Source organism: Stegostoma tigrinum, chromosome 35 (genome assembly GCF_030684315.1).
Source record: "Stegostoma tigrinum isolate sSteTig4 chromosome 35, sSteTig4.hap1, whole genome shotgun sequence".
Taxonomy (NCBI): domain Eukaryota; kingdom Metazoa; phylum Chordata; class Chondrichthyes; order Orectolobiformes; family Stegostomatidae; genus Stegostoma; species Stegostoma tigrinum.
In genome coordinates, this window is record NC_081388.1 from 9,800,886 (window position 1) to 9,813,127 (window position 12,242).

Consider the following 12,242-nt stretch of genomic DNA (forward strand, 5'->3'; position numbering starts at 1 on the left):
TGGACCCAACACCGACCCTTGCGGTACACCACTAGTAACTGGTCTCCAGGATGAACATTTCCCATCAACTACCACCCTCTGTCTTCTTTCAGCAATTTTCAGATGTCATCAGAGGCTGTTTAGCCCCACATGCCTGCAATGGTTTGATGTCCCTGACTCAATCCCCTGCCTTTTCCCCATACCCCTGCACATCATTTCTGTCACGTAACCATGCAATGCCCCTCTTGAATGCCTCAAATGAACTGGGCTCCTTCTCATTTACAAACAGCACATTCCATACCCTCACTACTCGCTGAAGGAGAAAGATTATTTTCTCACATCACCCTTGCTGTATTGGCACATCACTTTGAATGCATCCCTATCTGCCCAGCCCGCTCATGATTTCAAAAACTCTATCAGATCTCCTCTTAGACTCTAAGGACAGCAGTCCCAATTTCTGCAGCCTATTCTCATCACTGAAGCCCCGCGTCCCTGGAACCATTCTCATAAATCGCTCCTGCAACCTTTCTCCAATGTGTTCACACCTTTCCTGTAATGTTACACCAGGACTGTACACAGTACTCCAGCTGAGGTCTTACAAGTATCTCATGGACTCAGCACAGCAATGCATTACAGAACACAAAGTCCTCCCATTTGCTGTTTCACTTCTACATCAGGAGATACAGGAATGATGTTGCAGCTACAGTAAAGTTGCCAGGGGTCTTTAAATTTACACCATTTTTCTACCATGGCTACTGTACAAAGGTGAGGAAAGAATACCTTCAGTGCTTCAGTGGAGCGAAGAAGCCACATTTATGGTCGGAGTCAGCGAGTACAAGTGTGGTGACAGCAACGCTGGTGAGTCAACATGATTTATAATCACTCCCGCTTTAACTAAGGAGTCATCGTCCAATTCAATTTTGTTGGTAGCACCCTTGATTTTGGGTCAGAAAGGTTAGAGTTAGTACCAGAGCACTTCAGAGCACTCCACTTCTCAAGTGTTCTTAGGCACAGAGTTATACAGCACAGAAGCAGACACTTCAGTCCAACTTGTCTATGCTGACCAGGCGATCTAAACTGATCAAGTCCCATTTGCCCTCTAAACCCTTCCTGTTCATGAACCCATCTGGATGCCTTTTAAATGTTGTAATTGTACCAGCCTCCACCACTTCCTCTGTCAGCTCCTTCTACACACGTACCACCCTCTGCATGAAAAAGTTGCCCCGTTTATAACTGTCTCTTTTCACCTTAAACCTATACCCTCTAGACTTGGACTCCCTTACCCTGGGAAAAAAAATTCTTGGCTATCCATACCCCTGGTGATTTTATGAATCCAGCTGATGTTCCCAGTGGGATATTGAGGCAGGGCCACATTGTCAGATGTTTCAATGGGACTTTATATCTCAGGTGGTAATGAAAGATCCTGGAATAAGAGATAACAAGGTATAGAGCTGGATGAATGCAGCAGGCCAAGCAGCATCTCAGGAGCTTTTCTGATGAAGGGTCTCGGCCCGAAACGTCAGCTTTCCTGCTCCTGAGATGCTGCTTGGCCTGCTGTGTTCATCCAGCTCCACACTTTGTTATCTTGGATTCTCCAGCATCTGCAGTTCCCATTATCAAAGATCCTGGAATTCTGTTTTTCAAAAAGCTCTCCCCTTGTACCTTGGCCAATTCAATAAATTTTCTGAAAAGCATTAAAAGAAATGATCAGGTGATCACCCTGTTATATCTAGGAGAACTCTCTGTATATCGAATGCCTGCTGTGTTTTGTACAGGACAGTGATGACTACATCTCTAAGGCACTTTACTGACAGTGAGCTGCTTTGGGATGTCCTGAGATGGTGAGAAATGTTATATGCACCTAAATATTTTTTTCTCTTTCATGGCATTTGTGTCAGTCTAAGAAGCAGAGCAGGGTCCTCAACAAATTGTCATAAAATCAGATTTCAGCTCAGTTTGGGTTAACATTGATCTGAGGCAGATATTTGGGATTTAGTTCCTATGCCAGAATTTGACTACATTTTCTCGACTCATTGCTTAAGGAACACCAGATAGTCAGTTAGAAATGACCCTCTACTGATTAAGTATTCAATTAGTGATAAAGCATTTATTCTGCTGAGGGGCCTTTCCCAGAACTTGTTGCATACCACCCATTTATATTTTTTATATAGTGGACAAGTGAGAAATTCAGGGGACTTTCCAAAAGAATAAAGTCACAAGATTCCACGATGTTGAACATTAAATTTTACCACAAAATGTTAGAACAGTAATACAATGTACAACACATGTGTAACTTATTTCAAACACCCAGAGTTAGCATGGGATAGATATGGACAATGCACTATGAGTAAATAATCCAATTACAAACAGAATCAAGATGGATTTCTCTGTAATTACCTCAAGTTGTTAATGACACAGTGGGTCCTCAAGCTTCATTCAGCTTCACAAGGAATTACAATTCTTCACATTTGCCAATCTGGCCTTGAAGCACCCTGTAATGAATCACACGCCTTGGACTGCCTCAACATTTGCTCCTGTTCTGATCAATCACCCACATTTGCTGGTTCTACGCTCTCATGGATCCAAACCTGATGCTCCAGTACTCATTCACAAACATAATTCCTCTGTTTGTCTGATAGCCAGCTTCGCCGAGGTTGTCTTCCCCCGAGGTTTACCCCAAACTTCAAACTGGCTTAGTTGCAAATGCTCACCAGCTTTTTAGGCCCCCACCCGACACCCAAATCTCTCAGAATAAATCTTGCTGATTTGGTCCAAGTTCCTCAAATACTTTCACAGCTCCCCAGGACTGAGTAACAGCCTGACTCCAACACTTTGCTGTCTACTGATTCCTGGAACTTCCTGAGTTTGAGCAGCACAGAGTCTATCCAACTGTTCCTGACTGCTCACTGAGTTCCCTACAAAGACTCTGTGCCATTCAGCTGTCTTCCATGACTAAAGTTAAATGTGATACTCCTGATAAAGCACATGCTTCTGTGTGTCTCTGTCACCTCCCTAATCAATGCCTGTAATCACTAAACGCTAATCAGTGACCACAGTCTCTCCTGATTGACCTACTGAAAGCCTTACAGTAATCCCCGTCCTATTTCTGGACAAAATTGCATATAACTAATTGAAATATCCAAAAGCACTCTCCTTTGGAACTGAGCATACCCTAAATATTACTTCCCCACAGAATAGCACAAATTGCCGACAATAAGCAGGAATGAATTCCATCCGGAATGGAAAATAAGAAACCACTATTGTCCAGATGGAGCTACACAAATGAGATGTCAAGTTGGGAGACTTCTTTCACAATCAGGGGAAGTTTTAAATTCTTTTGCCTCAAAAAATTGGCCAAGGAGTGACTGGAGCTTGCAAAGACTGAGAGAACTCTGAGGAAATACAGGCAAGCGATGGCCATTTGCGCACCCCCCCCTCCCCCCCCCCCCCCCCCCCCCCCCCGCCTCTGAGATGGCTCTGCCATTCAGTATGAGCTGATCTGATTGTGGCCTGTGTCCACTCTCCTGGCTGCAGCAGACCCTCCCCAATTTATTGCCCTCGATTCCCGCGTTCAATCAAAGATCTAAGTCAGCCTTGAGTTCAATGACCCAGCCTCCCATTGCCTTTGAGAGAGAGAGGTCTAAAGAATAGTAACCTCTGAGCAAAGAAGGTCTATTTTGGAACAATACACCTTATTCCTAAATTCCTCCACATTTGGATAGTGGTGCCATTGATGGCTTGAAAATTTTATCAGTCATTGATTTCAAAGATTTGGCCTTTCCTTTTGGGATATGGGCATCACTAGCGAGAGCAGCAGTTATTGTCCATTCCCTAGAGTGAGCTATGAGCTTCAATCTGCAGTTAGAAATTGGAGAACTTCTGTTTTGTGTCCTCGCTGAAATTTATGCTCAGGCTCGAAAGGGAAAGGCAGGATAGCTGATCATGGTGTTATAGGGCTTTAAGGACCATATGAAATGTAGTGCAGGGACAGCGTAGTTTAGGAATTGCAGAGTACAAAGCAGAAATTATATAAATATACACTTTGTCCCGCTCTGGTCGCCCTGCTGTAGGAAGGATATTATTAAGCTGGATGTGGTTCAGAAGAGATTTACCAGGATGTTGCAGAAATGGAGGGTTTCAGTTACAAGCAGAGGCTGGATAAACTGGGAGTTTCTTTCACTGGAACGTAGAAAGCTGAGTGGTGACCTTATAGAGGTTTATAAAATCATGGGAGGTATGGATGAGGTGAATGGCGGGTGTCTTTTTCCTAGGGTGGGGGATTTCAAGGCCGGGGAAGAATATTTTTTAAGGTGAAAGGTGAAGGATTTAAAAAAAAACATGAGGGACAATTTTATTTTACACAGAGAGTGGTTTGTGCGTGGAATGAACTTCCTGAGGAAGTGGTGAATGCAGGTGCAGATACAGCGTTTAAAAGACATTTGGATAAATACATGAACAAGAAAGGTTTGGGCCAAGCACAGGCAGGTGGGACTAGCTTGTTTGGGATTATTATCGGTCTGGATTGGTTGGTCCGAACGGTCTGCTTTCAAGCTGTATGACTCTATGACTCTAACTGACCAAGTCACCTCATTTTCAGTTGGAGTCAGTTGGTCAATGAATGTTGAATGGGATGCAAATTAATTTTTCCTCCTTTACAAGTTGTACCACATGATCTCTATGTCAACCTGAGAAGCCAGACCATACCTTCATTGCATGGTTTACCTGGTCTGCCAGCCCTGAACCCCATCTAGGTAGGAGCTGGTCTTAAACTAGTAATCATTATTTTCTCAGTTGGCAAAGAAATTGGGACCAACTGGAGTGTGCTACCAAGCCCAGTAGAAGTTTCAGAGCAAACTCAGAAGGGTTAAATTCTGTTACCCCCAAGACCATTAGAAACAGGTGCAGTCTGTTCGGCCTATCGAGCCTGTTCCACCATTCAATAGGATCACGGCTGATCCAACATCCCTCATGCCCACTTTCCTGTCCATTCCCCGTTACATTTGATTCCCCGAATGATCAATAATTTATCTATCTCAGCCCTAAACATACACAAGGACTCTGTCCCCATAGGTCTCTGTGGCAAGGAGGTCCAAAAGATTCACAACTTTCTGAGGGAAGAATTCCTCGTCATCTCAGTCTTAAATTAGTGCCCGTTAATTCTGAGACTGTGCCCTCAGGTTCTAGACTGTCCCTTGAAGGGAAGTATCCTCTCAGTGTTGACCCTGTCAAGCCCCTTAAAACCATGTATATTTCAATGTGGTCACCTCTCGTTCCTCTAAACTCCAGTGAGTAGAGACACATCCTGTTTCACTTTTGTTCATTGGACAATCTCTCTATACTGTGGATCATCCTTCTCTGAACTGACACTGAATAATTGATATCTTTCCTTGAATAAGGGGACCAAAACAGGTTACAGTACTCCACAGGTCTGGTCTCACCATGAAATGGATGCAGAGGATATAGAGTTTTTACAGCATGGAGAAAGACCCTTCAGCCCATCATGTCCAACACATATCATCAAGTATCTATCTATTCTAATGCCATTTTCCAGTCTTTGGCCTGTAAGATGTGGGATTTCAAGTGCTTATCTAAGTACTTCTTAAACGTCTCGATGGATTCTGTTTCTACCATTCTACCAGTTATTTTGCATCAACCGCTGGCTGAAGAAAAAATCCTCAGAATTCCCTCGAACGTTGCTGCTCCCTGCCTGAAAACCATGACTGTTGATTTTAGACCCATTTTAAGGTTTCTCCTTCTCCCCACTATCTATGCCCCACATGACTTTGTACATCTCAATCAGCCCCAACCCAGTCTTCTCGAAGTAAACACCCCCAGCTTGCCCAGCCTTTCTTCAAAGCTGAATTGCTTGTTTCAAGCCTGTTTTTGATTTGGAAGTCTTGGTCTTATTTCCTGATCCTATTGCATGGTGGCGGCTATAACATGGAATTGAGGAATTTACAGCACAGAGGGAGACAATTTTGTCCATGCCAGTCCTTTCAAAGAGCTGTCCAGTTATTACTCATGCTCCCATAACTGAAATTAGAATAGAATCGAATCCCTACTGTGTGGAAACAGACCATTCGGCCCAACAAGCCCACACTACTCCTCTGAAGAGCATCCCACCCAGACCCACTCTCCATGTCTAACCCACCTAAACTACACATCCCTGGATGCTATGGGGCAATTTAGCATGGCCAGTCCACCTTAATCTGCACATCGTTGGAATGGGGAAGCAAGCCGGAGCACCCGGAGGAAACCCACGCAGACACAAGGAGAATGTGCAAACTCCACACAGACAGTTGCCCGAGGCTGGAATCGAACCCGGGTCCCTGGTGCTGTGAGGCAGCAGTGCTCACCACTGAGCCACCGTGCCACCCGTGCCACCATGCCACCCTTTTCAAGTTTTTACGCAGCACCCTTTTTGTCTGTTCCAGTTGAGTATGGTTCCAAGACCCTCTTAAATGGTGCATTCCAGATCCCAGCAGCTCACTGGCTGCCAATGATTCTCCTTTCCTTTCCACCAATCCCAGAGCAACTTACCTGCGATTTCTGTTTGGTTCATTCGTGCCCAATCATTAATGCACTATTAACAATTTTTGTCTTGCCTTTAAGGGAGAGATGAGTGCTGTGGAATCAAAAGTGTAAGAGCCTGAGCCAATCTGTCGCGTCACAATACACGGTGCACTCTGCAGATAACACAGCTCTGATTTCCTGTGATCGTCCTGATATGGAGGGACCTGTCGAATTAGTTCAGCAGAATTCTACGTAAGAACAGACATCGCTTCTAGAAAACCTGCAACAACACGGCTGAAGGAAGGGGATTGCAAAAACATTAACTGTCACCATCTTTCAAGGAAGCTAGATAAAGGTTTACGTTCAGTGCCCTGAATCTCCTCTGATGCTTATGAACTGATCTGTATTTTAACTCCTCCTGCCGAATGTGTAATCTTTTGCCCTCAAAAAATTAGCCAGCAAAAACTGCACTGCTGTCGGATTTAGAGTGATGAATTGAACTGGCATGTGTTACTTTCTGTGTGGGAGACTTTCACATTATCAGTCACCCCCTTTGTGTGAAACCACACTCCTTTAAATTTCTCGGAAATGAGCTTTCTCTGTTTTTAAACTTCTGACCCCTTATCTGAGGCTCTGCTCCACCGACGAGACAGGTTCCTCTCCATTAGCTCATGATATCATTTCAGAAATCTAAAATCTCAGCTAAATGGCGCATATCGCCTATCAGGGAGGCTATGATCTCGCAGTATATGTTGCTATTCTCCCAGGAGACTCAGCTAGACCTGGGTTCAAATTCGGCCATGGCAGATTGTGAAATTTGAATTTAATAAAAAAAGAAGAATCCAGAATTAAGAATCTACTGATGGCCACATTGTCAATTCTCAGAAAGACCCATCTGATTCACTAATGTCCTTCAGGGAAGGAAATCTGCCATCCTTACTGGGTCTGACCTGCGTGTGACTCCAGGCCCACAGCAAAGAGGTTGACTCTCAACCGCCCCCTGAAATGGCCTAGCAAGCCATTCAGTTGTACCAAATCGCTACAAAGTCTCAAAGAAATGAAACCGGACGGATCATCTAGCATCAACCCGAGCGTTGGAAAAGCCAAAGGCTTGTTGACCCTGCAAAGTATTCCTCACCAACACCAGGGGGTTAGTGCCAAAATTGGGAGAGCTGTCCTACAGAGCAGTCAAGCAAGAGCCTGGCATGGTCATACTCTCGAATCATACCAATGTCTCAGAAACCACCGTCACCATCCCTAGATGTGTCCTGTTCCATCGGAAGGACAGACGCAGCAGACATAGCGACACAGTGGGATCTGGTCAGGTGAGACTTGCTCTGGGAGCCCCCACCATTGACTCCAGATCTCATTAGGTCTCATTGCTTCAGATTAAATATGGGCAAGGAAACCACCTGCTGATTACCACTAACCTTCTTCCCTAGCCTGAAGCATCAGTATTCCTCCATGTTGAACAACACTTAGAGGAAACACTGAGGATGGCAAGGGCACAGAGTGTACTCTGGTTGGGGGATTTCAATGTCCACCACAAAGAGTGGCTCAACGGTAGTACTACCGATCAAGCTGGTCGGGTCCTAAAGGATATAGCTGCTCGACTGGGTCTGCGGCAGGTGGTGAGGGAACCAACAAGAGGGAAAAACATACTTGACCTCATCCTTATCAATCTGCTGGGTACAGATCCATGATAGTATCAGTAATAGTGACCATCGCACAGTCCTTTTGGAGATGAAGTCCCGCCTTCACATTGAGAACAACCCCCATCGTGTTGTGTGACACTATCACCGAGCTAAATGGGACAGACTTCACACAGATCTAGCAACTCAATACTGGGCATCCATGAGGCGCTGTGGGCCATCAACGGCAGCAGAATTGTACTCCAGCACAACCTGTAACCTCATGGCCCAGCATATCCCCCACTCAACCATTGCTATCAAGCCAGGGAATCAACCCTGGTTCAATGGAGAGTGCAGGAGGGCATGCCAGGAACAGCACCAGGCCTACCTGAGGATGAAGTATCAACCTGGTGAAGCCACCAAACAGGACTACTTGCACGCCAAACAGCAAAAGCAGCAAGTGATAGACAGAGCTAAGCATTCCCACAACCAACACATCAGATCTAAGCTCTGCAGCCCTGCCACATCCAGGTGATGGACAATTAAACAACTCACAGGAGGAGAAGGCTCCACAAATATCCCCATCCTCAATGATGGAAGAGCCAAAGCATTTGCAGCAATCTTCAACCAGAAGTGCAGAGTGGAAGATCCATCTTAGCTTCCTCCAGTGGTCCAAATATTGCAGATACCAAACTTCAGCCAATTTGATTCACTCCATGTGATAATCAGAAACGGTTGGAGGCACTGGTTCCTGCATTCAGAAGCCCTCACAAAACTGGAATCAATGGGTATCCCGGGGCAAACTCTCCGCTGGCTGGAGGAATATTTGGCACATAAGACGATGATCATTGTTGTTGGATGTCAATCATCTCAGCTCCAGGTCAGAAGTGGGATGTTTGCCAATGATTCCACAATATTCAGCACCATTCATGACTCCTCAGATAGGAAAGCAGTGCGTGTTCAAATGCAACAAAATCTGGACAATATCCAGGCTTGGGTTGACAAGTGGCAATTGACATTCATGCCGCACAAATGCCAGGCTATGACCATCACCAGTAAGAAACAACCTAACCACCAATGGCGTTACCATCACTGAATCCCCTACTATCAACATCCTGGGGGTTATCATTGACCAGAAATTCAACTGGGCTCACCACATAAATACTGTGGCTACAAAAGCAAGTCTGCAGTTCTTGTATACAGTAATACATCTCCTAACCCCTCAAAGTCCACCAACTACAAGGCACAAGTCAGGAGTGTGATGGAACACTCCCCACTTGCCTGGATGGGTGCAGCTCCAACAACACTCAAGAAGCTTAACACCATCCAGGACAAAGCAGCCGCTTGATTGGCACCACATCCGCAAACATCCAGCACCGACACTCAGTAGCAGCAATGTGTACTATCTACAAGATACGGTATTTTGGCTCAGTGGTTAGTGCTGATGCCTTATAGCACCAGTGACCTGGTTTCATTTTCACCTTTGCACAACTGTCTGTGTGGAGTTTGCACATTCTCCGTGTGTCTTGGTGCTCCAGTTTCAGCAAAGCTGACGTTTCGGGCCTAGACCCTTCTTCAGAAAAATTCTGAATTTTTCTGAAGAAGAGTCTAGGCCCAAAACATCAGCTTTCCAACTCCTGTGATGCTGTTTGACCTGCTGTGTTCATCCAGCTCTACACCTTGTTATCTCTGGTCCAAAGCACTATAGACCAAACACTATTTATGTAGCCACTTGCCAATTAAAATTCAGAACAGAACATTTTACTCTTTTTTTTAACACAACTGAATCCTGGTTTACTTTGCTCTATCCCTTAAGTAGATTTTATTGGACCCAATCCAAATGATGCACAGCTTCCCAGCATTTGCGTTTGTTCCTTTCCTTTCCCACCTGGGTACCTTTTAACCATAGACTGTCCTCCACAGTATGGGTTTTCCCTAGCTCTCTTCCTTCTAGTGTGAGATAAGCAAATCTTTCAGCGTTGTTTCACAGCCTGTCCTGGGTCAGAGCATGAGCTCCCACCCTTGTCTCCACACGCTAAACCATAGAGATGTTAAACCAGTCCTGAATCTTTGTGGACTGTCTTGACTATAAGGTTGAGGTTTCAGGGATATCTTAGAAACCCTTCCCCTTTCAAAGTCTTACTCAATGGTGATGTGAATCATCTGGGCCTTGTTTCCAGGTAGAAATACTGGTTAGCTATTCCTTTGACCAGATTCTGTACTTTTGAGAAATTAATAAGACAGTTCAAACCATTATGTTTCACAAACTACCATTCTCAATGTTTTCCTGGGACACTGGAGATGAGCAGTCTGACCACTGTAAACACAAGCACACCAGCATTTCTGCAGATGTGAGTACTTGACATCATCTTTCCAGTGAACCAATCAGGGCCTTCCTTTGATGTTTAACAGCCTGTCATCTCAGCCTGTAAACAGGCAGACTTCAGCAGTGGTCACTTGATCCCCTTCAATTTACTTTAAATGAAAGGTATGATTGCAAAGCCTAACAGTTTTATAAGCCTCATAACTGTAACATTTGCTTCCATTGTGTTGTAGCCGTCTAGATATTGTTAGAGTGCTCCCTAAATTTTCATTGTTTTAATTTTATTCTTTTATAACTTTTGCATTATGAGCTGAAAATGACTGATGGACTTTGGGAAGCTTGGGTTAAAAAAGAAAAGAACAGACCAAGCAAGTTTTCTTGGCCTGGAGGCTAATTGCTGACTGAGCCTTGATTAAAATTTTCTAACAGAAACAGTAACATGCGGGAAGAGTGTTTTGTTTAACCAGCTAACAAACATTGGCTATTACTGAGGGGAGTACCTAGAAATTGGCTCTAGTAAGTCTGAAAGAGACCCTATGTTCAAGCTGCTGGAATGCTAACTGAGGCCTCAGTGGAAAGTTGATCAGTCTATCAAGGCGGAAGTCAAAATTGAAATTGTTTTTTTGATAGACGGCTCTGAGATGCTGTGGAGACTCCATGAGGATTTGAAAGCCCCCTGCCTAATCTGATACACCAGCTTCCAGAAGCCTAAAGAGAGGCAAGCTGTATTCTCAGTATTGCTTCCTCTACCTGGGTGAACTGAGAAGGTGACCCTGATCAGTATTTCAGCAAAAAAAATAAGGAATCCACATTTATGCCTGTGAACAATGCATTGTGAGGGATAATCAAGCAATCTGGTCAGTATAATATTACTTTAGATTTATCCCTTACAATCTTGTTTTGTGTGTGAATGGGACTATGAACAAACGTTTCAAATGTAAAGTGCATATATTAACCAGCTGACAGTATAAAAACCAAAAGAACTGTGGTTGCTGTAAATCAGAAACAAAAACAAAGTTGCTAGAAAAGCTCAGCAGGTCTGGCAGCATCTGAGTTCTGAGGAAGGGTCACCAGGCCCAAAGCATTAACTGTTTTTTTCCTTCACAGGTGCTGTCAGCGCTGCTGAGTTATTCCAGCAACTTTGTTTTTGAACCAGCTTATGGTGTTCTTTAATTTTCTTTTTGCTAATATCAGTTTGTATTTAATAAATTGTTAAGTCTTTTGTTTAAGATTCAAAACTGGTGTCTGGAAATTAATCATTCAGAGAGTTTGGAATTGTTTTTCAAAGGTTTCGTAAGGGACCATTGGGGTGGCTGTTCAGGGGATCATTGATAGTTTAATTTTTTACTGAGGTAGAACAGCTGCTTAGGCTGAGATGACAGGCTGTTAAACATCAAAGGAAGGCCCTGTTTGGTTCACAGCTGTCTGTCTGTGCATCATAACAATTTAGGCTAATATGTAGTTAGGCCTTCTGATTATTTTTATACCTATTGCATTTTAGTGACTCAAGTGAACGGACAGATGAGGCATGTTGCCAGTTACAATTATCACTGTTTCCTTCGGATGCTGTATGGGCACCTAATTCCACAAAACTACTGGGAGGGAGTGTGTATATGCAAATTTCAAATCTTGCAAACAAACAATACAAATCAGCACCAAGAGAAGGCCATTCAGCTCCTCAAACCTGGTCTGCCTTTCAATAAGGTCATGACTGACTGATCTGACCTCACATGCACCTACCCTGCTAACCTTTCAAAATACTTGAACAAAAATCCTTCTGCCTCAAAAATATTTAT

At 44.1% G+C, this 12,242-nt stretch overlaps 1 protein-coding gene across 2 annotated transcripts in view; it reads left to right on the top strand.

Moving 5' to 3' along the window:
• LOC125447445 (adhesion G protein-coupled receptor E3-like) overlaps window positions 1-11,596 on the top strand; it is a 79,488-nt gene extending 67,892 nt beyond the window's left edge. The window contains exons 16-17 of one of the 2 annotated variants that reach the window (XM_059640043.1): window positions 745-837; window positions 6,592-11,596. In XM_059640043.1, the coding sequence (XP_059496026.1) occupies window positions 745-837; window positions 6,592-6,624 (126 nt within the window). In that variant the 3' untranslated portion in view covers window positions 6,625-11,596. The remainder of the gene's footprint in view (window positions 1-744; window positions 838-6,591) is intronic. The other variant, XM_048521789.2, reaches the window with a different exon arrangement.
• Window positions 11,597-12,242: the final 646 nt, after the last annotated feature.